The sequence below is a fragment of the Hypanus sabinus genome, chromosome 21, assembly GCF_030144855.1.
Source record: "Hypanus sabinus isolate sHypSab1 chromosome 21, sHypSab1.hap1, whole genome shotgun sequence".
NCBI lineage: Eukaryota > Metazoa > Chordata > Chondrichthyes > Myliobatiformes > Dasyatidae > Hypanus > Hypanus sabinus.
The window spans coordinates 16082910-16108447 of NC_082726.1; the positions used below are offsets into that span (position 1 = coordinate 16082910).

At 36.7% G+C, this 25538-nt stretch overlaps 1 protein-coding gene across 1 annotated transcript in view; it reads left to right on the forward strand.

Moving 5' to 3' along the window:
* The window catches only part of LOC132378818 (fibrillin-1-like), a 377797-nt gene that overhangs the window by 88594 nt on the left and 263665 nt on the right, over window positions 1-25538 (forward strand). The window contains exon 7 of the mRNA XM_059946042.1: window positions 13179-13304. Coding sequence (XP_059802025.1) covers window positions 13179-13304 — 126 coding nt within the window. The remainder of the gene's footprint in view (window positions 1-13178; window positions 13305-25538) is intronic.

Below are 25538 nucleotides of genomic sequence, written 5' to 3' on the forward strand. Positions count from 1 at the left end.
CTACCTACCTGTCCTTTAGATACAATGTGTATCTTTGGATGTTAAGCTTTCAGCCATGATTCAATTATGCCCACAACGTCATGCATCCCAGTCTGTAACTGTGCTACAAGTATTCCTTATTTCTTTACCATATTCCATATACTGTGTGCCTTCCAATGTAACACCTTCAGTTCTGAATTCATCACCCTTTTCGATTTTGACCCCCTTTTATATTGCATTTCATCCCATTGACTGCAATCTTGCCCTATCATCGACCTCTCCTTGCTAGCAGTCCCACAGAGATGCAGTCAGGAATGAAAGTGAGGATGAACAAAACGGCAACATCTAAACAGAAACCGGCCTAGCCGAACAAATTGTGTTACCATTGTGGCAAGGGCTCACATACACCAAACAAATGCAGGTTTAAAGATGAAACTTGCAGAAAATGCAACAAAATAGAACAACACACACAAAATGCTGGTGGAACAAAGCAGGCCAGGCAGCATCTATAGGGAGAAGCGCTGTTGATGTTTCGGGCCGAGATCCTTCGTCAGGACTAACTGAAAGGAAAGAAAGTAAGAGATTTGAAAGTAGGAGGAGGAGGGGAAAATGGGAAATGATAGGAGAAAACCGGAGGGGGTGGGGTGAAGCTGAGAGCCAGAAAGGTGATTGGCAAAAGGGATACGGAGCTAGAGAAGGGAAAGGATCATGGGATGTGAGGCCTAGGGAGAAAGAAAGGGGGAGGGGAGCACCAGAGGGAGATGGAGAACAGGCAGAGTGATGGGCAGAGAGCGAAAGAAAAAAAAGGAGGGGAAAAAAAACTTAATATATCAGGGATGGGGTAAGAAGGGGAGGAGGGGCACTAATGGATGTTAGAGAAGTCAATGTTTATGCCATCAGATTGGAGGCTGCCCAGCTGGTATATAAGGTATTGTTCCTCCAACCTGAGTGTGGCTTCATCTTGACAGTAGAGGAGGCTATGGATAGACATATCAGAATGGGAATGGGACATGGAATTAAAATGTGTGGCCACTGGGAGATCCTGCTTTCTCTGGTGGACAGAGCGTAGGTATTCAGCGAAACCTACAAAGAGTATGTCTGACAGACAAAAATAAATGGACTGCACAGGGAAGAGAAAAAGCTAAAAAGTCAAGTTGCAGTTTCAAAAAGAGCACTAATCTGAATGCTGTTAATGAAAAATCTGATAAAGATGAGAGTGATGCAGGACTGCTTGTCCTTGAGAATTACAATGTGAAAGCTAACAATTAACAAGCAATGTGGCTTTCACCAGAAGTGAATGGCAAATTAATTAAAAATGGAATTGGACACCACTTTGGCTGTTTCAGTCATTCCACAAAATGAGTTTGAACAGCATTTTAAAGATACTGAAATGAAGCTTACAGCTATCCACCTAGAATATACTGGAGAAAAGATAACAGTGAAATACAACAACCAACAAGCCATATTAAGACAACAAAAAAGCTGGATGAACTCAGCAGGTCGGGCAGCATCCGTTGAAAGAAGCAGTTAACGTTTCGGGTCGAAACCCTTTGTCAGGCCTAAAGAAGGAAGGGGCAAGGGGCCTATAAAGAAGGTGGGGAGAGGGTGGAAAACCAATCAGAGGAAAGATCAACGGGTGGGGTAGGGGAAGCAGGGAGGGGATAGGCAGGAGAAGGAAACTAAGGGGAAAGCACTATGGGTAGTAGAAGAAGGCAGAGTCATGATAGGTGATAGGCAGCTAGAAGAGGAGACAGAGTAGAGGTGGGATGGGGAAGGGAGAGGGAGGGAATTACCGGAAGTTGGAGAATTCGATGTTCATACCAAGGGGCTGGAGACTACCCAGATGGTATATGAGATGTTGTTCCTCCAACTGAAGTTTGGCCTCATCATGGCAGTAGAGGAGGCCATGTATGGACATATCCGAATGGGAATGAGAGAGAGAGCTGAAGTGAGTGGCAACCGGGAGATCCTGTCTGTTGTGGCGGACAGAGTGTAGGTGCTCGACAAAGCGATCCCCCAATCTGCATCGGTTCTCGCCAATGTAGAGGAGGCCGCACGGGGAGCACCGGATGCAATGGATTACCGCAACAGACTCCCAAGTGAAGTGTTGCCTCACCTGGAAGGACTGTTCGGGGCCCTGAATGGTGATAATAGATGAGGTGTAGGGACAGGTGTAGCACTTACGCTTGATAAGTGCCAGGTGGGAGATCTGTGGGGAGGGGCATGTGGATCAGGCAGTTGCAGAGGGAATGATCCCTGCGAAAAGCAGAGAGGGGTAGAGAGGGAAAGATGTCCTTAGTGGTGGGGTCCTGTTGAAGGTGGCGGAAGTTGCGGAGGATAATATGCTGGATTCGGAGGCTGGTGGGGTGATAGGTGAGGACAAGGGGGACAAAGGGAATATGGTCCCTGTTGTGGTGACGGGAGGATGGGGTGAGGGCTGAAGTGCGGGAAATGGAGGAGATGCGGGTGAGGGCATCATTGATGACGGCAGAAGGGAAACCATGATTCTTAAAGAAAGAGGACATTTTGGATGTCCTGGAACGGAAAGCCTCATCCTGGGAGCAGATGCGGCAGAGACGGAGGAACTGGGAATAGGGAATAGAATTTTTGCATTTGGCAGGGTGGGAAGAGCTATAATCAAGGTAGTTATGGGAGTCAGTGGGTTTATAGAAGATGTCAGTGGACAGTCTATCTCCAGAGATGAAGACCAAGAGATTGAGAAAGGGGAGAGAAGTGTCCGAGATGGACCAAGTGAATTTGAGGGCTGGGTGAAAGTTAGAGGCAAAGTCAATGAAATTGACAAGCTCAGCATGGGTGCAGGAAGCAGCACCAATGTAGTCGTCAATGTATCAAAGGAAAAGTAGGGAAGCAGTACCAGTATAGATTTGGAGCATAGACTGTTCCACATAACCCACGAAGAAGCAGGCATAGCTAGGGCCCATGCGATTGCCCATAGCTACATCCTTGATCTGGAGAAAGTGGGAAGAGCCAGAAGAGAAGTTATTAAGTTACAAGCCATGTTAGGCTTGTATGTGGTAGAAACAGGAGGACTATCATTGTGGGGGCGTGAATGGCTGAAACAACTACAACCATTTGCACACCACTTCCTTTGAAATAGAGCTAAGCGAAAGCAAATTAAGAAATGTACTGGATGATGCCAGAACTGTCTCTATACTGCACATCATGAACCATTGCCCAACAGAGGGCTAACAGGTGTTCATGCTTGTGGTTGGACTATGCTACTCAGGAGAATTATGTAAGTGAAGAAACTAGTGGTCCGACTATAGCAGTGTTTGTTGGCAACATATCTAAGGATGTTTCTGAAATGTTAACCAAGCTGTTAATTGCAAAATGTGGCTTGGTTTTAAACTGGAAGAGAGTTCAAGGAGCTTCAGGAAAGTTGAAATCTTTTGGCTTTTGTGAGTATAAAGAACTCTACATGCATTAAGTTTATTGCATAAACTTCAAGTGGGGGGGGGGGGAGAAAAGCTGCTTGTAAATGTAGATGCAAAAACCAAAATCCAGCTGGATGAATGAAATGCCAAAAAGAAAGGAGTCAATGGAGATACAAAAACAGAGTATTTGTCAGATGATGGTGTGGATGACAAAACCAAGAGGAGAGTTCAGATTGAAAAGGGATTAATAAGAGAATACTCCAGTGAACTAAATGCACCTTTCCAAGATCAAGATGCACAAACTAGAAGAAGAAAGGTGGCTACCACTGTCAAAACCACTCCTGAAGTCTCAAAGTTAACCCCTACAACCACCACAGAGGAAGCCCAGAATCTGAGATTGTTTTCACAGCCACAAGTCTCACCTGCCAAGCAGAGGGATCTGTCTTGTCAGGAAAGATGTTATCACTCAAGAGGAAGAAAGCCTCCACCATGGTTAAATGTTTAGGCCTGAATGGAACAATTTAAAATTTACTATGCTGTGGATGTCTGTGTATATAGTAGTAGTTGTATTATACAATATACTGTGTATATAATTGAGATGCATTCTCAAATTGATTTGGAGTTTATAGCTAAGCAGGGAGGAGTGTTGTGTGTTTAATATTTCAATAATATTTGAGTAATCGTGTGTGTGTGTGTATATATATATATTGATTAAGCATTTATTTAGATAATTCATTGAGGGTTATATGTATAAATACATAATTGCATAAGTCATCACACTACTCTCGTTTGAAGTAAACACGAAGTTAGACTTGCTTTCCCAGACTCCCATGCCATCCTTTGAATTAGTTTAATGTTTTGAAGTTACATTGACAATATATGTTAATACATCAATCGAACAGCATAAATTCAGAACTAGTGGCACATTTGCTACATCATGAAGTGATCCTTTTATTGGTCCATGAAAGTTTAGCATCATCTGATCTACAAATCACTATTCAATTCAGTTTGTGGTGGCAGTGACTGGCAGAACCACATACTTCAGAAAAGACAAGGAAATTTACCATACGTCACTGTGGTACCACATTGTCTTGTTTTGAAATTTTGTTTTGGAGACTAGTTGTCTATTTTGGCCTGGAAGGGATTTTTTTAAAATTTAATGGCCATTTTCACTGGGTGAACCCACTGGATAATGGTTTTGCTTGGTGCCAATTTTAGGATTTTTGTTCATCTTTTAAATAGTAGAACTTTCACAGACTCCTTTCTTGACTTATTGATATAATAGGTAGCCCGGTAGTAAATATCTTGAGTACTTTAGGCCTTTAGTTCCCTTAAAAATTGTGAAATGATCTTTGAATGGAAAGTAAGATTATATATGACGTTCGTTTTGCACCTCCATGTGGGCAGGCAGGCTTCACTTGAATAGAGATAGGATCCAGTGGAGAAAGTGGCCCGGAGACCCAAAGGAAAGATGAGCTTTGGAAATAAAAATACGTGGGTCTTCAAGCAGCTATTACATTGCCTATAATGGAGACACAACTTGAATTAACATCCCCTCATCCTTCCAATTTTAACAGATAGAAGACAGAATATCAGATGCCTGTTGCAGACAAAATTGCCAGTGTAATTGAATGAGAAAACACAACAAATTTGCACCCACAAAAATTCACTCAATGAAGTTCAAAGTAAATTTATTACCAAAATACATATATACCACAATATACTACCCTGAGATTCATTTTCTTGTGAGCATTCACAATAGAACAAAGAAATGCAATAGAATCAATGAAAAACAACACACAAAGATGGGCAAACAACCAATGTGCAAAAGAAGACAAACTATGTAATTACAAAAACAAATAGTAATAATATGAAATTATCAGTGAAGAAGGAAAAAGTTAGCCAATGGAAGAGCATGACCATCCATGTAAGACATCTCAACAATCTGAGCAGATTAGATGTCAATAAAGAAGAGGAGAGCACTTGGCTCAGAGTTGGAGGCTTCTTTCAAGAGCAGAAGAGTTGCTTGTGGCAATACAGAATCATGTGGTTAACACAAAAATGATCAAAATACATAATAAAAACAACAAATTCAAGATGATAAATACAGAAGATGCCAAGAGAAACCAGAAACAATCCAACACATTACAGGATCCAGCAACAGTTTAACTCAATCTGATTGCTTACTCAGACACAATCGTTTTTCACTAAAATCTTGATTTAAAATACAACCTCATAAAAGAAACCATACCTTACTATAAATACAAGCCTGAACCAATTTTAGAGTCAGAGTCTCTCAAATTATATTACGACCGATCTATTATTACAAATAGGGCAATCCATACTAACCATCCAGATATAATAATACAGGATAAACAAGCAAGAACAATTTACTTATTAAAACATTTTCAAACATACATGACATACAGAAATCAATAAGTGAAAACCACCAGAAATATGCTGAATTAAAAGAGGAAATCAAAACACTATAGGACATGAACAGGGTATACATATTGCCTTAATAGCAATATACACAGCTGATAGCATCCTAAAGTCACTACACAATATAATTAAACAATTAAGCCTACACAGCAATATTCCTGTAAATTTCTAGAAAGCCATATACTAAATACAGTTAGAATAGTCTGAAAGTTGTAATTGAGAAATGAGTGTGCTTGTTTATATCCATACCTCAGGCTTTACCAGCTTGAGCTGAGAAAAAATAAAAATATAACAATAATAATAAATAATGTGCAATGGAGCTAGTAGGATATAAAACAGAACAGCAGGATACAATACAACCAATAGAAACATATAAGTATCTGGGGTATCAGCAAGCAAAGAAAATAGATCATAGTGCAATAAAGAGAAAACTTTTGATAGAATTTACTTCAAGGCATGAGAAAATCTGCCAAACAGAGCTCAATGGTAAAAATATAACAAAGGCAACTAACACTTTTACTATACTCATATTAATGTATTCTTTTGGCATGATATCTTGGTCTGAAACCGATCTGGAAAATTTACAAATAAAAATTAGAACTGAAATGACAAATTGGACCGATTAACACTACCTGGGACTGAATGAGGAAGATGAATGAGGAGGATGAGCAGAACATAAAAAATTTACACAACAGTCAGATAAAACTTATAAGGATATATTTTCATCATTGAAAACAGGAGTCAGCATTCCATGTTAGCATAGGCAATTTGGATAAGAAGTATACACTACTAAACTGAAAAGAAAGCACAACCCAGAAAAGTAAAGTAATTATCACTACATAAAAAACCTTATCAGTGAGGAGTATGATCCTCCATGGAAGACATTCCAATCATCTGAACAGACTAGAAGTTAACGATGAAGTGTCGAACGTGTAGTTCAGAACTGGAGACCTTTTCCCAGAAACAAAGGAGGTCCCTGTGGCAATACAGGACCAGTTGGATGACACAAAAAAAATATTGAAAATGCATAATAAAAGATCAACAAATTCAAGACAATAAATGCAGAAAATGCCAAGAGAAACCAGAAACAATACAACACATTACAGGATATTGTAGCAGCTTAACTCAATCTGATTATTTACACAGGCACAATCAACTGGCAACCATCATCCACCAAAATCTTGCTGTAAAAAACAAGCTCATGAAAGACATCTTACCTTACTATAAATGCAACTCTGATCCGGTTTTAGACTAAGAGTCATACAAATTATATTATGACCAATCCATCATTACAGATAGGGCAATTCATAGTAACTGTCTGGAGATAATATTACAGGATAAATAAGCAACAACTTTCTTAATAGATATTGCCAATCTAAACATACATAACATACACAAATTGACAAGTGAAAAACACCAGAAATATGATGAATTAAAAAAGGAAATTGAAAGACTATAGAACATGAATGGAGTATACATTGTCCCAATGGTGATATCTACAACTGGTATCATCCCAAAGTCACTACACAATAGCATTAAACAATTACACAGAAATATTCTTGTAAATCTCCAGAAAGTTGCAATACTAGACATTACTAAAATAATCCAGAAGTTCTTAGCAATTGAGCAATGAATGTGCTTTGTCTATGCCCATACCAGTAGATTTTACCAGCTTAAGCTGAGGGAATAATAAAAATACAATAACATTAGATTTTGGTTCATTGGGACAGCCATTTATTTGGGACAACTCTTACAGAACAAAAACTAAATTGGGACAATGGCTAAGATTCCCTTCATTTATTGGGACACTATGCCACTTAATTGAGGCAGGAGTCTATTGCCGAACAGTTTCTAACTAGCGTCAGTCAAGTGCACATGGGTGGCCATTGGACCTTACACCATGCTTAAAGCAATCAGTTTTTAAATAGCATCTGTTGTATGTGTTGTGTTCAGTAAGCAGTGATTTTTATCATTGATACTTGGTGAGAAATAAGCAATAAGACAGTTCAGACCTGGTTTGCTCACTATGGTTTCAAACATTCAGGCTTGGAGTTGCCAGAAACACCTGGAATGAAAATGAAACGATTTCACTGCTTCAGCAAGTTAGGAATTACGAAAATTTTGAAGTTATTGACAAATCACCTTGAATATTACAATGAAACTCATGATTTGGAGGATGCAATTGTCTAAAGCATTGTATGAAGGCAGTACATTACCTAGACTAGGTGTCTACACTGATTTTGTTCATTTACAATAATAAAAACATGACAGATGAATTCTTCCATCAGTAACTATTAGGAACAAAAACATAGTTATATAGTACTATACCTGTAGAGGTATTGGTAGTGTTGTAATTTATTCTTATTTCATTTAAATGCAAAAATTGTAACTCAGTTTTTTGTCTTATTTTATACCTTTTAACTATTTCCATGAAACTTCAGCTAATTGGGGAAGTCACTTAATTGGGCCAAAATATACTGGACCTGATGTGTCCCAATTAACTGGAATTCACTGTGATAGTAATAAGTAAATTGCAAATAAATAATACAGAGAACATGAGTTGTAGTCTGTTGAAAGTGAGTACATAGGTTGTAGAATCTGTTCATTACAGAGTTGAGTAAATTTAGCCACACTGGTTCAGGAGCCTGATGGTTGAAGGATAATAACTGATACTGAATCTGGTGGTGTGGGGCCTAAGGCTTCTGTACCTTCTTTCTGATGGCATCAGCGGGAAGGTAACATGACCTGGATGGTAGTACTCTTTGAAGATATATGCTTTCTTGCGACAGCACTCCTTATAGATGTGCTCAGAGGTGGGGAGGGCTTTTCCTGTGATGGACTAGACTGTATCTACTACTTATTGTAGGCTTTTCCATTCTTGTGTATTGATGTTTCCATACCAGGCCATGATTCAAGCAGTCAGGACACTCTACACTGTGCATCTGTAGAAGTTTCTCGAAGTTTTAGCCAAATCTGTACAAACTTCTAAGATAGTAGAGGCACAGCCACGCCTTCTTTGTAATGACACTTATGTGGTGATCCCAGGACAGATTTAGGTCTTGACAATGTCCTGCATCACTTGATATTTAACCACTGAGAAGAAATTATAAATAATAAATGTTATTGACCATATATCACTGATAAATGAACTCTGAACACTCCTGATAATTTTTGAGTGCTACATTCATGAAACCAATGAGGGATAGAAATTGAGCCATTATCTTCAGATCCTTCAAAAGTAAAGGGAAGTACCAGGGGCTGGAACAGCAAATGTAAAAGCCTTGAATTTTCAGAGATTTTTAAAAATTATTAATAATATTCTTTAAGCAATATTAGACTTTGATAATAGTCAAATAGATAACAGCAGTAATAAATAACTGCACATTCAAAAAATCCAATCCTGTGTTTGGCTTAGTCTAGGGTTTTCTTTCTCTTGAGATAACCAATCACATCACTGATTAACAGATTCTCTTATATGAGCAAGTATCATTTGCTAGTAATTTGTTCATATTTTAGAAGGCATATTTCATGAGCAAAATTTCTGGATAGCAGTATAAAACGCACTGTCAACACAGCTTTTAACATGTCACAATATAAATTACTGATACTTTACATCCGACTTCAGAGGTGTGTTATAGTTAAGACTGATAATTTAAGAGGATCTGACATTCTAGCCCTGTGTCTTACAGTTCCAGCATTTGTTTTTCATTTTATTCTCTGGTGATTTCAACATCTTAATATCCTTTTTCGACTAACAGGTACACCTTTTGTTACACACCAGTCTTTACCAACCTCTTTGAACGAGCTTGATCTCTATTTCTGCCCTTCTAACTTGTGTCATTTATACTCTTCTCCTTTATCTGTAACATAAACTTTGTTTTTAGCTCTAGCTTGCTCTTTTTCTGATAGAAGATGATTGACTGGAAAAATGAAAAAGTTATTGCCTGATCTGGGAATATTTCCAACAGTTTTAGTTTCAGAATTGAAAATTACCTTAACGTGAAAAGTCCTGGTTAATTCAAAAGTTATTATTACACACTTTAACAGTGCAAAGACTTGTGTAGTTTTTCAGAAGCTTGTAGAAATACAATTGTATATTAAAGTACAGTTCATGATTATTCTTTAATAAGCTTCACGCTTCACAAAATTCTTTTTAAAGTTCAATTTCTGATCACAGAGCAAATATATTTTGAGTCTTACACTTAAATTTAATTCTATTGAGGTGAGCAAACTGATCTTTTTTTCTCTTTTTATCAGAAACCGTTCTGAGGCATCATGCAGTTATAAAAATATTGCCTAGTTCCACATGATTCAAGGAATACTTTCATGTTTTAATATAGTACTGAACTTTTAACAAAAGTGGGTTGGGTCATCACTGAAGTGTTGCATCTAGTTTTGGTCACCACACACTAGGAAGGTTGTAAGGTGCAAGAAAAATGTCTCAAGTTCATTCCTTTGTTTTTTGATTTTAAGGGATTTTTGCCACAGTGCTCTAAATTTGTCTGTCTCCCTCCCAATCTTGTGCCTCAAAAGCAAAGGGATTCACATGCTGTACCACATAAAATCAGAAATTTAGCCTACAGTCACAAGTCACTGGAAAGGCCAAAGGCATATGATTAAAGTAGGGATGTCTTGCTGCAACTGTACAGAGTGTGAGGAGACCATATCTAGAGTATTGCATATTGTTTTACATTAGTTCCATTTAATTAATTATATACATGCATTGAAGACACTTCAGAATCAGAATCAGAATCTGACTTTAATCGCCAAGTACCTGTGCACATACAAGGAATTTACTTCCGGCAGATGTTGTCTCTCTGCTCATAACAATAATAATGATAAATATAAATGAAAATATAGATTATACATACAAGTAGTGCAATCCAAGTAATAGTTAACTGACAGTTAACCGGCAATTAACTGTTCGGCAAAGTGACCGCAGTAGGGAAAAAACTTACTAGTTTGATACCTGGGATGGAGAGATTATCATAACAAAAGGTTGGGCAGATTGAGTTTATATTTATTGGGATTTGAAGAATGAGAAGTGATCATATCAAAACTAATAGATTCTGAGAAGATGTAAGATACATGCTGAGAGGGCATTTCCCCTTCTTTGAATGATCTTGAACTAAGGGATACTTTCAGAATAAGGAAATACCGATTCAAGGTGGAAATAAAAAAATATTTGTTTATTGATTGAATTATTCAATAATCTCATAATGTAGAAAATATTAGTTAACTCTGCTTTTTTAATTTAAAATTTAATTAATTACTTTATGTATATGATTGTCAGTATTGGGCTTCATGTTCAGATTTTCAGATGTTCAGATTTCCCTACCTACTACAGGAAAAGCTACATTTTTTTTCCATATTCTGATCATTATCTCATCTCTGATAGAATCAATATCAGCAATATATATAACAACATCCTGTTTATAAATTTCTATATTTCTGATCCATCAAGTGGTTTACCCTCTGTACCTTCAAGTGCCAAGGAACTAAACTTGCATCAGCATGACATGATTGTTGGTATTAAGTTTGAAATCTGAAATAGTGAATGCATAAATAAGTTTGGTTTCAGGTGACTATGATATGTTGAATCTGGCTTAAAAAAGATATCTCAATGTCATTTATCACAGGTTAAATTAAATATTACCTCTAACTGAAGTAACAAAACTCTGAACTTGTACTGTGAACTGATATCCACTTAGTATAAGTTGCTCAGTAGGGCTATTCCAATACTCTCCCATTACAACCTTTGGAAATATTCTCTAGAACATACTACTTGAATTCCTACAACTCCAAAAATCTTCTGTGTTTCTGATAAGAAATGGCAAAATGCTAAAGAGAATGCTCTGTTAGGCTAGTATGTTTACAGTTTTGAATTTGTACGTGCATATTTCTTTTAAAAGAATGACCTTTGTAATCAAAGTTTCTTCCAAGTTGATATGCTAAGTGTAAGTTGAATTTGGAGTTGCATTTAATTGTCAAGGAATGTCATATTGAAATTTTGGATTATGTTTTCCAGGCTTGATACATAAAATTCACTTACAAAAATAATTGTCACAGTCTCTGCACAGTTGCTGCGATTGTTATTTTACAAACATTACACTTAAGGGATGGGAATTTCATTAAAAGACTGCTTCAATAGGTCAGGTTAATAATAGGTTATAATATGTTGCATCATCTTGAAATCCAGAGCACTGGAATACAAATTAATACATTTGAAAATATTTATATAATAATAATAATAAAGTTGGGCTGGCTGGTGGTGTAGTGGCATCAGCACAGGACTTTGAGGCGGATGGTCCTGAGTTTGAATCCGGCTGGGTCTCAACCTAGGTAGTAGCAATATCTGCATGGAAGAAAGGCCTGGCAATCTACTTCTATATCTTGCCACAAAACCCCTGTGGATAACTACACTATCCATTGGGTCGCCGTGAGTCAACAACCACTCAATGGCACTCAACAACAACAAACAAAAATGAAGTTAGAACTCTGACGCATAACCATTCTTGATTGGACTAATTTTCATTACAGATATCTCTATTGCACTAAAGGAATAAATGAATGGGAATTGCTTATTTTTCTTCAGTTCCATTTAGTTTCTTGTAAGGTGAACAAATGAAAAAAGTTACTGAATGAAACTGTAATAAAACAAAATCAGAATATGACAGTAAAAGGCAATCTGCAATCTGTGATCCAAAATACGTCAGGGAAAGTTATTGGAAGATTATTCTTTTCAGTCTTTTGTTCTTCATTACATGTGTTGTTCAGTGTTAAATTAGGATTATTTTTAAAAAATTAAAAACTGACCTTTTTGACTCAGAAGCTACAATCCATAAGAGAAAATGCCTGAGAGTCACAGATAGTTCAGCCAGATCTTTTTGTGGTGACATTTTAACTATTGTTTGAAATTCTTGTCATTTGTTAATTCTGTCTGTTTCAGCCACACCAATGTCGGAAGTATTTAAAAGTGGACAGCTTTGTATGTGGGAAAATAGCTGTGTATTTTTTGCTTGTACTTTCAAATCATCAGATCAATATAATTAGAACATCATATTATAAATCTAGTAGTCTTTACTCATAAATTTTCATGTTGGTATTGGTCACAACCTGAAAAATTGAAGTGCTGCAATACCAGGGGGCATAGTGTGTTAAGCATGTAAATGATAATATCTCCTACTAGCACACTTCCTCTATGTGGGACCGCAGAAATTCAACTATTTCATTTTTATTAATACATTTTTTGTATTGTTGAGTATAAATAATAAGTAGATTTGCTGATAAATAGTGCTGTAATGACATGATTGTTGAACACTGAAGAACAATTCAAGGAAATAATTTTACTTTCTTTGCTAGATGTGGATGAATGCCAAGCTATCCCAGGGATCTGTCACGGAGGAAATTGCATAAACACTGTGGGATCCTTTGAATGCAAATGCCCAGCTGGACATAGATTTAGTGAACAAACTCAAAAATGTGAAGGTAAGACAATAGTATGTTAATGGACATTAATTTTAATGTTAAAAACACTTTTTTAACATGTATTTAGAGCAAAAACCATAAATTTTGCTGTGGAGAAAACAAATCCAGATTTGATGACTGCTTTACAGAACAGCTCTCCTTAGTCCTCAGGGTGATCCTTTGCTTCTAATTGTCTGTTACTTTAGTTCTCTATCCCACTTGTGTTGTCACCTGTTTTCAGCTTTCGAGACTGCTTCAATGATGTCTAATGAAAACACAAGGAAGAGTACCTCATCTTTTATCTGGACATGTTGCAGTCCCAAACAACTGACATTTCCATAGCGAATTCAGTTAACTTTCTTTTTTGTTTCTTTCTGCAGATGTGACTGCATCTTTCTATTTCAGTTTGTTCTTTTTCTCTCTTTTGTCTTTATTACTGTTTTAATGTGATTGTTACCTTTGGTTTCATCTATCACATCAACCACTCCCAATATTAACTTAAATCATACCTGTTTTGTCACTTTTCTAGTGCTGATGAAACATATGGAGAAAGCATTGTATGGATGTAGACTTGTCAAGAGCATTCCAAGGTATGTTAGTGTAGGGATGTGGTTAGCTTTCTCTATAAGAGGGAAATGCCAATTGATGTGGTCAAGTGATTTCTGAGATGAAATGCAGTGAGTATGCATTCTGTTCTATTTGGTTGCAACTTCCATGCTGGAAGTATTTAGCTACTGCAGTTTGATCGACTGTAAGAATAATCTTGTAGGTTTTAGTTTGAATCACAGGTGCAATGATGACAGTGCTGGGAAATTTTCTTAATTTTTTTGTTGGGGAGGGGAATCTGGGCATTACTGGTAAAGCCAACATTCATTGCTTTTCCTTAATTGCTTATGTGAGATGGTGGTAATGAGCAGATTTCTTGAATCTCTCTTGTCCTGGCAGAGATACTCCAATGGTACAGTTGGGTACAGAATCACAGTTTTATAGACACAATGATCACGAAGGTAGGACAACATATTTCTATGGGGATGGTGTGCTATTTGGAAGTGACCATTCAGGTAGTGCATTTCCCATGTTTCTTTTGGCAGCTGAGGCTGCAGGTTTGAGAGGTACTTTCAGGTCAGTGTGGTGAACACCTTCACGACACTATGAAGATGTTACGAGGGGTGATTGATAGGTTCATGGCCTAAGGTAGAAGGAGTCAATTTTAGAAAACCTAGTGCATTTATTTTTCAACATAGTGTTCTCCTACATTTACACACTTAGTCCAGTAGCCATGCAGCATACAGATCTTAGACTTCCAGGAAGTGTCCACAGATGGGTGATTGATGAGTTCGTGGCCTAAGGTAGAAGGAGATGAGTTATACAGTTCTTGTTACATGCACATGCAGTTCAACTCTGAGTGATTATGCAGGAAGTTTGAAGTTAGTAACTCATCTCCTTCTACTGTAGGCCACAAACAAACCCCTGATGAGTTGATTTGTTGGACTCAGGGCTAATCCTCGGAGATGTTGACACTCAGGAGCTTGAAACCAAATCAAAATCAGAATCAGATTTATTATCACTGACGTATGTTGTGAAATTTGTTGTTTTGCGGCAGCAACCATTCAGAATGCTATCCACCATACATCTTTAGATATTTCAAAGAATCGTTGGTAACATGAAATCTCCTCGAAAACATCTTCAAAAACATTGAAATGGGTGAATATTTTGCACTATATATTCACTATATACAATAGAGGCATGCACTGTTGGTGGTTCCCGGGGCATATATACCAACAAGCAGAAATTATAATGGAGTCACCTATACCCTTGTCAATGTAAAATAAGTGAAATATTCCTCACAAATACCAGGATTGATTGTTTACTTTTTGACTTTCATCAATCATTTTTTTCAAAATTTGGAACGAAGTACACAAAATTGTGTAATTTTTCTTTTTATTAGTAACTTGTCTTTGATGGACTTAAAACAATGAACATTTAATAGTAAAGAAAAATTTCAAAATCTTTATTGCATAGGAAGTATTGCAGCAACTTGTGAAAATTTAAAATTATTTCTCAGTAATAAAGATGGATATAATAAGTGCATAAATGCCTCATTAACAGAATATGATCACAATAACTTCAATTTCCAGAGAACATTTCTGTAAATTACTTCACAGAACTTGAGTACTTTGTCAGTCCTTCAAATGGTGGGAAATGAATTAAATATAAAAAGCACAGCAAAAGAAAGTTAACAATATGAACACCATAGATATCAATGAATATATCAAAATATACAATGTTTAAGGATGTTCTCAGGAATCTAGATGTGTCTGAAACTAAACCAAACTGATAACGGTTTGCTCCAAATCTCAGCCAGATTGACAAATGCTGGAAATTTACCAGATTTACCAAAGTCATGTGGTGGTTGGGATCTATCTGTCTTGTAGGACAATGGATGGTAATTATAAAACCATAAAACATAGGAGCAGAATTAGGCCATCTGGCCCATTGAGCTTTGCTCCACTATTCAATCGTGGCTGATCCTTTTTTTTCTCTTCCTCAACCTATGTTCCCGGCCTTCTCCCTGTAACCTTTGATGCATTGTCCAATCTAGAACCTATCAATCTCTACCTTAAATACACGCAAAGAGCTGATCTCCACAGCTGCATGTGGCAACAAATTCCCCAAATTTACCACGCTTTGGCTAAAAAAATTCTCCGCATCTCTGTTTAGAAAGAGCACCCCTCTACCTTGAGGCTGTTTCCTCTTGTCCTAGACTCTCCCACCAGGGGAAACATTCTTTCCACATCTACTCTGTCTAGGCCTTTCAACATTCGAAAGGTTTCAGTGAGATCCCCCCCTCATCCTTCTGAATTCCAGTGAGTACAGACCCAGAACCATCATTCATTCCTCTTATGATAACCCTTTCATCCCTGGAATCATCCTTGTGAACCTCCTCTGGACCCTCTCCAATGCTAGCACATCTTTTCTAAGATGAGGGGCCCAAAACCGTTCACATTACTCAAGGTGAGGCTTCACCAGTACCTTATAAAGCTTCAGCATCACATCCTTGCTCTTGTATTCTAGACATCTTGAAACGTATGCTAACATGGTATTTGCCTTCCTCACCACCGACTCAACCTGCAAGTTAACCTTCAGGGAGTTCTGCACAAGGACTCCCAAGTCCTCTGCATCTGATATTCCTGGATTTTCTTCAAGCTTAGAAAATAGTCCACACATTTATTTCTACTACCGAAGTGCATGACCATGCATTTTCCAACATTGTATTTCATCTTCCACTTTCTTGCCCATTGTCCTAACCAGTCTAAGTCCTTCTGTATCCTACCTCTTTCCTCAACACTACCTGCCCCTCTACCAGTCTTTGTATCATCTTTGAACCAAATGGGGATCCAAAAATTGGTCATCTTAAGCAATGAACTTCAGCTAATCTTTCACCCAAGTGTATGAATGAAAACATTCAATATCATATGAAAAATTGTCAGAAGGGGTTTGGCTTTACTAATGCAGCAATTCATAATTTTAAAAAATACTGAAAAGCTATTTTTGTTCATGGTGATTCTATGTGAGTTGAAATAAATGTAAGCAAACCCATAGTATATTTTAAAGAGCAAACACGAGGAAATCTGCAGATGCTGGAAATTCAAACAACAACACACACAAAATGCTGGTGGAACACAGCAGGCCAGGCAGCATCTATAGGGAGAAGCGCTGTCGACGTTTCGGGCCGAGACCCTTCGTCAGGACTTCGTCTAGATGGTTCAACTGCTTTATATCCAGTGAAATACTTTAGAAGTGTATTCACTTCTACAGGAATTTCCACAGCTAGTTGGTAAAGAGCAATCTCATACAAATATGCTGACCCTGTTTGTTGCAAAGGTAATTGAGGGATAAATATTGGCCAGATTACCAAGGAATAACTTTCCTTTTGTGCCTTGGAATACACCCCTGGAAGTGCACGGGTCTTGGCTCAATGTTGCACTTGAAAGATGACATTAAAAATAATTTCCATTACATTGTGTTGATATTTCAGCCTAGATTTTTGTGCTCAAATCAATGGAGTGAGACTTCCATTTGCAGTCAGAGATAAGAGAAAAAAACAGTTGAGACAGTTAGCACTGGAAACTTTGATACTGGGAAATGGGTAAAATTATAAAATTTGGCCCTTGGTTTGTGTTGCTACCCTCGGACAAGCTGCTGGGTCCTGATACTCTTGGAGATGTTATCAAAATACTGAAATTTATGGATAAAACTGTTGTTCAAACTAACTGTAGTTCATCTTGGCCTCTTTCAGTTCTATGTTTCTATTATCATGTTCTTGACCATTCTTTCCTGTTGCCAATTGGTGGGCTGAGGGTTTGGGGTTTGACTTTCTTTTTGTTGTTTCTCCACGTGGGTGATCTGTTAGTTATAGTGTGAGGGAAAGGGTGGGAAGGTTTGGGGTTTGCGAGTTCTTGTTCATTTTTATGCAATGGGGGGATTAATGTCTTTCTTTCAACTACCTCTATGGCTTTCTGTATTATATGGCTATTTGGAGAAGACAAATGTCAGAGTTGTATTCTACATACATACTTTGATAATAAAATGAACCTTTGAAACTTTTAAATCTTAAATTTGTGGTTTCCCAGGGTTGTATTAAGAAGCTATGCTTAGTAGTAATATTTTGTTGTGCTAAAAAGAATATTGGTATTATGATCAAGGATGAAAACTAATTTTTAATTCCATCCGCATGAACCTCTAACCATTGGGATTAGTATAGGAAACGTTTATAAAATTGTAAACCTATTCTGAGCAAAAAGGAGAATTTTAATGCTAGTGAATCCCAAAGATTGGTTGGTTTATAGCATTAGCTGATGTCTAATATGTTGCTTGGAGAAGAGCAGGAAGCTGTTTTCAATGTCCAGTCAAAGAATTATTCCACAAATCAAAATCAGTAAAATGTTCTGGTTATTTTCATTTTGTTTCTATAGAAACATTGCATAAATTAGTGACCATTCTCCCTGCAATGATTCAAATTTGTATTATTAATGTTAAAGTAATTTGGATTGTTCTGTAGTTGCAGATGTGCCATAAATATGCAGGTGTGTTTTCTTACTTTATTTCTGTTTCTTCCTTTCTTTATTCTTCATTTGTCTTTCCTTCCTTTCTGTCATAATCTTTAGCTCATTCGATGTACATTTTTAAAATGTACACACCAGCTAAAAGCAGTGATTACTGATTCTATCATTAGATAGGTATTGCAGTTAAATTACTGGATGAGCAATTAAGCTGTATCCCTGCTTTATGTAAAAAAAATTCCACATATTGGACCTGAAAACAAGAGTGTTCAAAATATATTAATCAGTATAGATTTCCTGTGTTTTATATCTCAGTATCCAAATCATTACTATATCATCAATATTCACTATTTGAAAAAATGTTAAAAAAAAATAGAGATATCTCTAATAGAGATAGAAATTACTTAAGTTGGGCTAGTTTGGATTGACCCATGGTACTTGGGTAACCATCAGTTTTCTTAAGTAAGTAGTGGTAAGTTGCTCTCTGGTCAAATAAACAAATTGTTAGGGCATTTCAGAGTGTAATTAATTAAAAATCAACCTCCTTGCTGCAAAAGTAGTGGAACAAATGGCCACAACAAGAATGAAGGTCAGCCTTATTGACTGTTTTTGAAATTGTAACAAATGACAGATTATGGCAATTTAGATCTTCAAACTCCTTTCAGTAAGGTGCTCTAAAACAATCTAATGAATAAAATCAGAGGCTTTGAAATACAGGGATAAGTAGAAGAATGGGTTGCTAGAACAAATAAAAACAGACAATGCTGAAACACAGTAATTAATTTAGCATCTCTGGAAACGGAATGAATTTGAATGTATCTGAACACACAAAATTTTTAGGAGTGATAATAGAAAGTAAATTAAACTGAAAACCACAAATAAGTTATGTCAAAGCAAAAATGTCAGAATCTATTGCAATACTGCACAAAGCTTAAGATTTCTTAAATCAAGAATCTTTGTATACATTATACTGTTCACTTATAGTCCCATACATGACTTACAGTGTAGAGGTATGGGGAAATACATACAAAACAAATTCAGTTTTTCTACTCCAAAAGGAAGTTTTACAAATTGTAAATAAGACAAGTTATTATGAGCCAACTAATCCACTATTTATTGAACTAAACACTTTAAAATTCAGAAATTTCATACATTTTAAAATGATGCAAATTATGTATAAAGTAAAAAGTAGACAACTACCACAAAGTATCCAAAGATTGTTTAAAATGAGAGAACGTCGTCATGATTTGAGAGGAAGATGTATATTTTAAAAACAAAGGATAAGAACAAATGTAAATAATCACTGTATTTCAGTCAGAGGGGTGAATCTATGGAACGGATGTAGTATGAATTTAAAAACATGCACTACACTTAACAAGTTTAAAAAATTATTTAATGAACAAATATAAAATCCATGATTTAAATTGAATGGGAGTAATGTAACTAAGTTATATTTGGAATTGGATTTTGTGTTAAAAGATTATTATTTTTTTTGTTTTTGATGTGACGATTGATACCAAATATGTTGTTGTATAAGTAAGAGGGATAGGCGTAATAAGCTGTAGCTTCAGTCTACACCCTTTCAGTCTGATTTAAAGAATAGCTATGTTTTTTGTTGTAATTTTGCCCTATAAAACCATCGTTGTAAATTATGCTTCTTGTTATGTTTGTACTGACCGAAATAAATTAATTTCATTCATTCATTCATTCATTCATTCATTTCTAGCTGGCTCTCAGACAAAAAGTAGACAAAAAGAGATGGATTGTAGAGTAAGGATCTGTGTTGGTATCACTAAGGCTGTTCACGCAATTTATATTAAAGTTTAAAACTCTTCCATCATAAGTACAATTTCTGAATTGCTGAAGGTACCAAATTTCTGAAAAGAGCAACAAATTAAAAGAGGATATTGATAACAGTTTGAACAAGTCATTGTTGTTTGCGATTCAAAATAGATAAGTGCAAAGCTGGAATAATAGTGAAGTCATTTATTAAGTGGAAGATGTGAGTTTAGGTAGGGTAGAAAAATAAAAGAGATCTTGGAGTACAAGTATCTTAATCCCTAAAAGTTGTGCCTTGAGCATGCCAAGCCGTGACGTAAATTTAACACTGGGTTTGTTTTTACAGGGACAGATTTGAAAAGTAGAGAAATAGTGCTAACCTTGTTTCAAACCTTGCTGAGACCAGTTGTGATATCTATTATGAAAGTATATTGACCAATGGAGAGCATGTGGAAAAAATTTACTAGGATAATAACAAAAATGGAGAGTGATCATATCTAGAAAGGATGAACAAATTACGTTTCATTTCTTTACAAAACAATGATCTTTCATCATTTAATAATGATAATAATAATTTAATAATAATTTTGATTAAGTGGAAACAATATTTCCACTTTCAGGAACAACATAACTAAAGTCTATCAATATAAAATAATTAACAGGTAATTCAGTAGAGAATTCAAAACAAGTTTTTGTGTTCAAAGAATGGTGATAAAGTGGAACTTGTCACCTCAGTGAGTAACTGAAATGAATAGCAAGAAGCATTTCTCCATGCTAAACAAAAATAAGATGGAAAAAGGATTAAAGCAGGAGTTTCCAACCTGCAATTCACCGACCCCTTGGTTAATGGTAGGAGTCCATGGCATAAAAAAGTTGGGAACCCCTGGATTAGAGACATGCTGATAGAATTCTATGAGGAAATAAAGGAGAAAGTGGGGCTGCATGTTTTTTTTCTGTGCTGTGTGTCCTATATAATCTTATGTAATGGTTAAGGATATTAGATTTTGTTCCCTAAAATCAGTTAACCCTTGGGTTCTTACAGAAGCGAATACTGTCATAACATTTAAAATGTATCTAGAAAAGCAGCTAAATTACTCAGACATATGGATCTGATGCTTGTAAATAAGACTACTACAGATAGGTACTTGATGGTTGGTATGGATATGGCGAATTGAAAGAAATGTTGCTGTCCTGTAAAATTGTAGGACAATCCCCATTACCTCCAGATTTATTTAATTAAAAGTTGATGCCAAAGGATGGTTCTATCAATTCTGATTGGTCTAGTTTATAGAGCTGTGGAAAGCAAATAGCTATTTCTCGATGGAAAGTGGCACTATCCATGTAGTGGTCATCTGACTCACATACATTGAGCCATTGCTGTCACCTATTTTCCTCATAATATCAGACATAGGAAGGGGAAAACCTACACATTTGCTTTGACTTGAGATTCCCCATGTTGAATATCTATACTTAGTCACACTGAAAAAGAGGTAATAAAACATTAGTGTGTACATAAGACCATAAGATATAGGAACAGAAGTAGGCCATTCAGCCCATCGAGTCTTCTCTGCCATTCAATCATGGGCTGATCCAATTCTTCCAGTCATCCCCACTCCCCTGCCTTCTCCCCATACCCTTTGATGCCCTGGCTAATCAAGAACCTATCTATCTCTGCTTTAAATATACCCAATGACTTAGCTTCCACAGCTGCTCGTGGCAACAAATTCCACAGATTTACCACCCTCTGACTAAAGTAACTTCTCCACATCTGTGTTCTAAATGGACTTCCTTCAATCCTGAAGTCATGCCCTCTTGTCCTAGACTCCCCTACCATGGGAAATAACTTTACCCTATCTAATCTGTTCAGGCCTTTTAACATTCAGAATGTTCTATGAGATGCCCCCTCATTCTCCTGAACTCCAGGGAATACAGCCCAAGAGCTACCAGACGTTCCTCATATGGTAACCCTTTCATTCTTTCCTTATATAAGAAGTTAAGAATTAAGAGTGGAGAACCTTTATAGCCTGCTGTCTCATTTTAAAAGATCATGGCTGATCGTCTAACTGGAGCACTATTTTTCCACACTATACACAGGCTTATTGATCCTTCCCTGCTCAGAGATTTATCAATCATTGGCTTGAATAAATACAATGGCTAAGCCCCTACAAACTCCTGGAATAGAGAATTCCAAAGATTTACCATTCTTCTAAGTATAGAAATTTCTCCTCACATTATTGCTAATCCTCAATCTTCCTTATTCTCAAACTATGCCAATGGTCCTAAATTCCACAGTTAGGGAAAACATCATCCCTGCAATGGGTCTATCAAGATTTTTAAGATTTTTGTAAATTTCTGAAACAAATCCTCTCATTCTTCCAAATTTGGAGGAATGCAGTCTCAATCTCTGCTAATGTGCAAACCTGGCAATCTGGTGTCTTTACTGCACTCACTCAGTATAGTTTTTCTTGGGTAAGGAAACCAGAACTGATACAGAACTCCAGATGTGGTGTTACCAAGGAATTATATAACTGTACTTAAATACTTCACAAATAAATGCTAATATACTATTTGCCCTCATAATCACTTGTTGCATTTGGCCTTCAGATTCTATATACAAACACACCTCTGGGCATTCGTAACCAATTTTTCACAATTTAACAAATATATAGCTTTCCTGTTGTATACACAAAATGAGATCTAATTTCCTTATTATATTCCATGTACTGTGTTCTTGTCTGCACACTCCATATTCCCTTGAAGCCTCTTTGTATCCCCTCCAGTCCTGCCTTGGAAATGTCAGCTCCTCAAAGATATTGGTGATATAGATTGTGAACTGATCACCAATCCCTGCAGTACCTCACTAATTGCAGCCTGCCATCTGAGAAGGATCTTTTTATTCTTGTTCTTTGCTTTTGATCCAATAATGAACACTCAATCCATGTCACTCTGTTACCACCAACTGTGGATCCTCTAGTCTTGTTGACCAACCTCCTAAGTTAAATGTCATTGACAGCCTCCTTTCTCCCACTTCTATGCTACTAGCCACATCTGCAAAGAACTCTTGCAGATTAGTCAAACATGATTTCCCTTTCATGAATCTAGGATGACTGTGCTCAGTCTTATTGTAATGAAATTGTGTTGGTGAAGATGCTCCAAATTAACATGATGCCATACAGACTTTCTAGACTATTGGATGTTCTATTAATACTCCAACACACTTTTAATTCACTTTAAGATGTTACACAGTAGAATAACATATTTTCCAATAAACCCAGTAATTTTTAATGGATCATGGAAAATAAAGCACTAGGTAAATTTTGGTGAGCATGGGAAACAGAACTATAAAAGTTTAAAGGAACTGAGGAAATTAGAACCCCAGTGAATGAAAGAATGTGGAAATTAGAGCCTTGGTGTGGAAGGGGAGTCTGAGATCTGGCTCTCTGAGTGTACAGATAGCATGTGTCATGTCCTCCATAGAAAGTGATCAGGAACCTGAGTCTTGGTGACTGGGTGTTACTGTGTGATATAGGACCATGGTGAGTATATGGTGGGTGCAGCAAACTTTACCTGCTGAGCCAGATGTCGAACTGTCAGGATTTCCCAATAGTCAGATAACAGATAATTAACATTTTGTTGTATTACTTTTTTAGGTATTTACTTATTACATTCTTCACTATTAGTCCTAGCATTTTCACTACCATTGTTATTAGGCTAATAGATTGGTCAATTTCAGTTACCTCCTTTTCTCCTTTCTTAACCAATAGAGTCACATTTGCTACACTTAAGTCCATAGGAACAATTCCATTGTTTCATTTGCTGACGGGTTAGGTATTTAGTATATTTCTTTTATAACAGATATGTGGCCCATTGTTGCTTCTGTGTTCATCAGATGCTGTTGTATTCAAGCCTTTGGCTTTCCCAAGTGATGATCAGATATTATTCTGCACCACATCTATTTAGACAGAAGACATAGACTTGGGTTATGTTTAAGATCTTTGTTTAAATAGTAATCCAAAATCTCATTCTGTATTCTTTACTGAACCCACCAAAATTCTTTGCTGAAGTTGATTTTCTATCAAGACTTGTCCTTACCTATCGCTCCACAAGATTCCACATCCAGCACAACATTCTCCACAACTTCTGCCATCTTCAATGGAATCCTACTACTAAACACATCTTTCCCTGTCTCCCACTCTCTGTTTTCTGTAGGGATTGCTCTCTACATGATTTCGTTCTCCAAGCATCCCTCCCCACTGATCTCCCTCCTGATACTCATCCCTGCAAGTGGATCAAGTGTTACACCTGCCCCTTCACCTCCTCTCTCACTGCCAATGAAGGTCCCAAGCAGTCTTTCAAGTGAGGCAACACTTTATCTGCAAATCTGCCGGGGTCATCTACTGTATCTAATATAGATTAAGGCACTGCTTCCTTGAGCACTTCTGCTCTGACCGCCACAACAGATGAAATTTCCCAATTTAATTCTATTTCCATTCTAACATTCTGAAATGGCCTTCTCTACAGCCATGATGAAGCCACTCTCAGTTTAAAGGATCAGCACCTCATATTCTGTCTGCAGTTGCTTCCATACTGATGGCATGAACATTAATTTCTCTAACTACCAGTAATTTCTGACCCCTTTCCCTTCTCTCTTTTCCATTCCCCATTCTGACTGCCATCTTACCCCTTCCCTTCTCATTGCCTATTACCTCTGTCCTTCCCTTTCTCCCATGGTTCACTCTCCTCTCCTTTCATATGAGAATAATAAGTGAATGTGCCTGTGCATACCAGAAAAAATGTGAGCTGAAGTTAGACTACATACACATGGAATATATAACAATACAACAATAATATTATTACATAATAAAAAGTAGACATCAATATATGTTTACATTGATATTTATTCTAGTGTATTTTTTTATCATTGGAAAAGTACTGTGGATTCTAGTTAAGCATTTACCAAATCCTAGTGCACTTGACAAACCTTGACCATTCAGTACCTGAATATCCCTTTTCAGGTTTTTTTAAAATCAGGAATTTCTCCCTGAAAACCCTGCAAGACCATGCAATATTTTCTGTCGATATCGACCGAGTTATCTGCTTTTTAACCATTCTATAATGAAAAGGATAATTTAGTGAAGTCCAGATTTTCTTTCCTCCTTTGTCTCTGGCTTTACTTGAATTCAGAAGAACTTGGTTACTTGAATATGTGACCTACTAGTTCAAAAACAAAATGACCCAAGGAAATAAGTAGGCTTGCTCCTACTAAAGCAACATTTTTGGATTAGAATTACGTAAGATTGGTCTGAGTGGAGAAATTCTCATAAAATTAAAAGTTTGCGGTTGTTTTATTTGAATCAAGAAGTTGCATTTTGGATTTTGCATTTGATATGAATAAAGTATCTAGAAAGCAAAT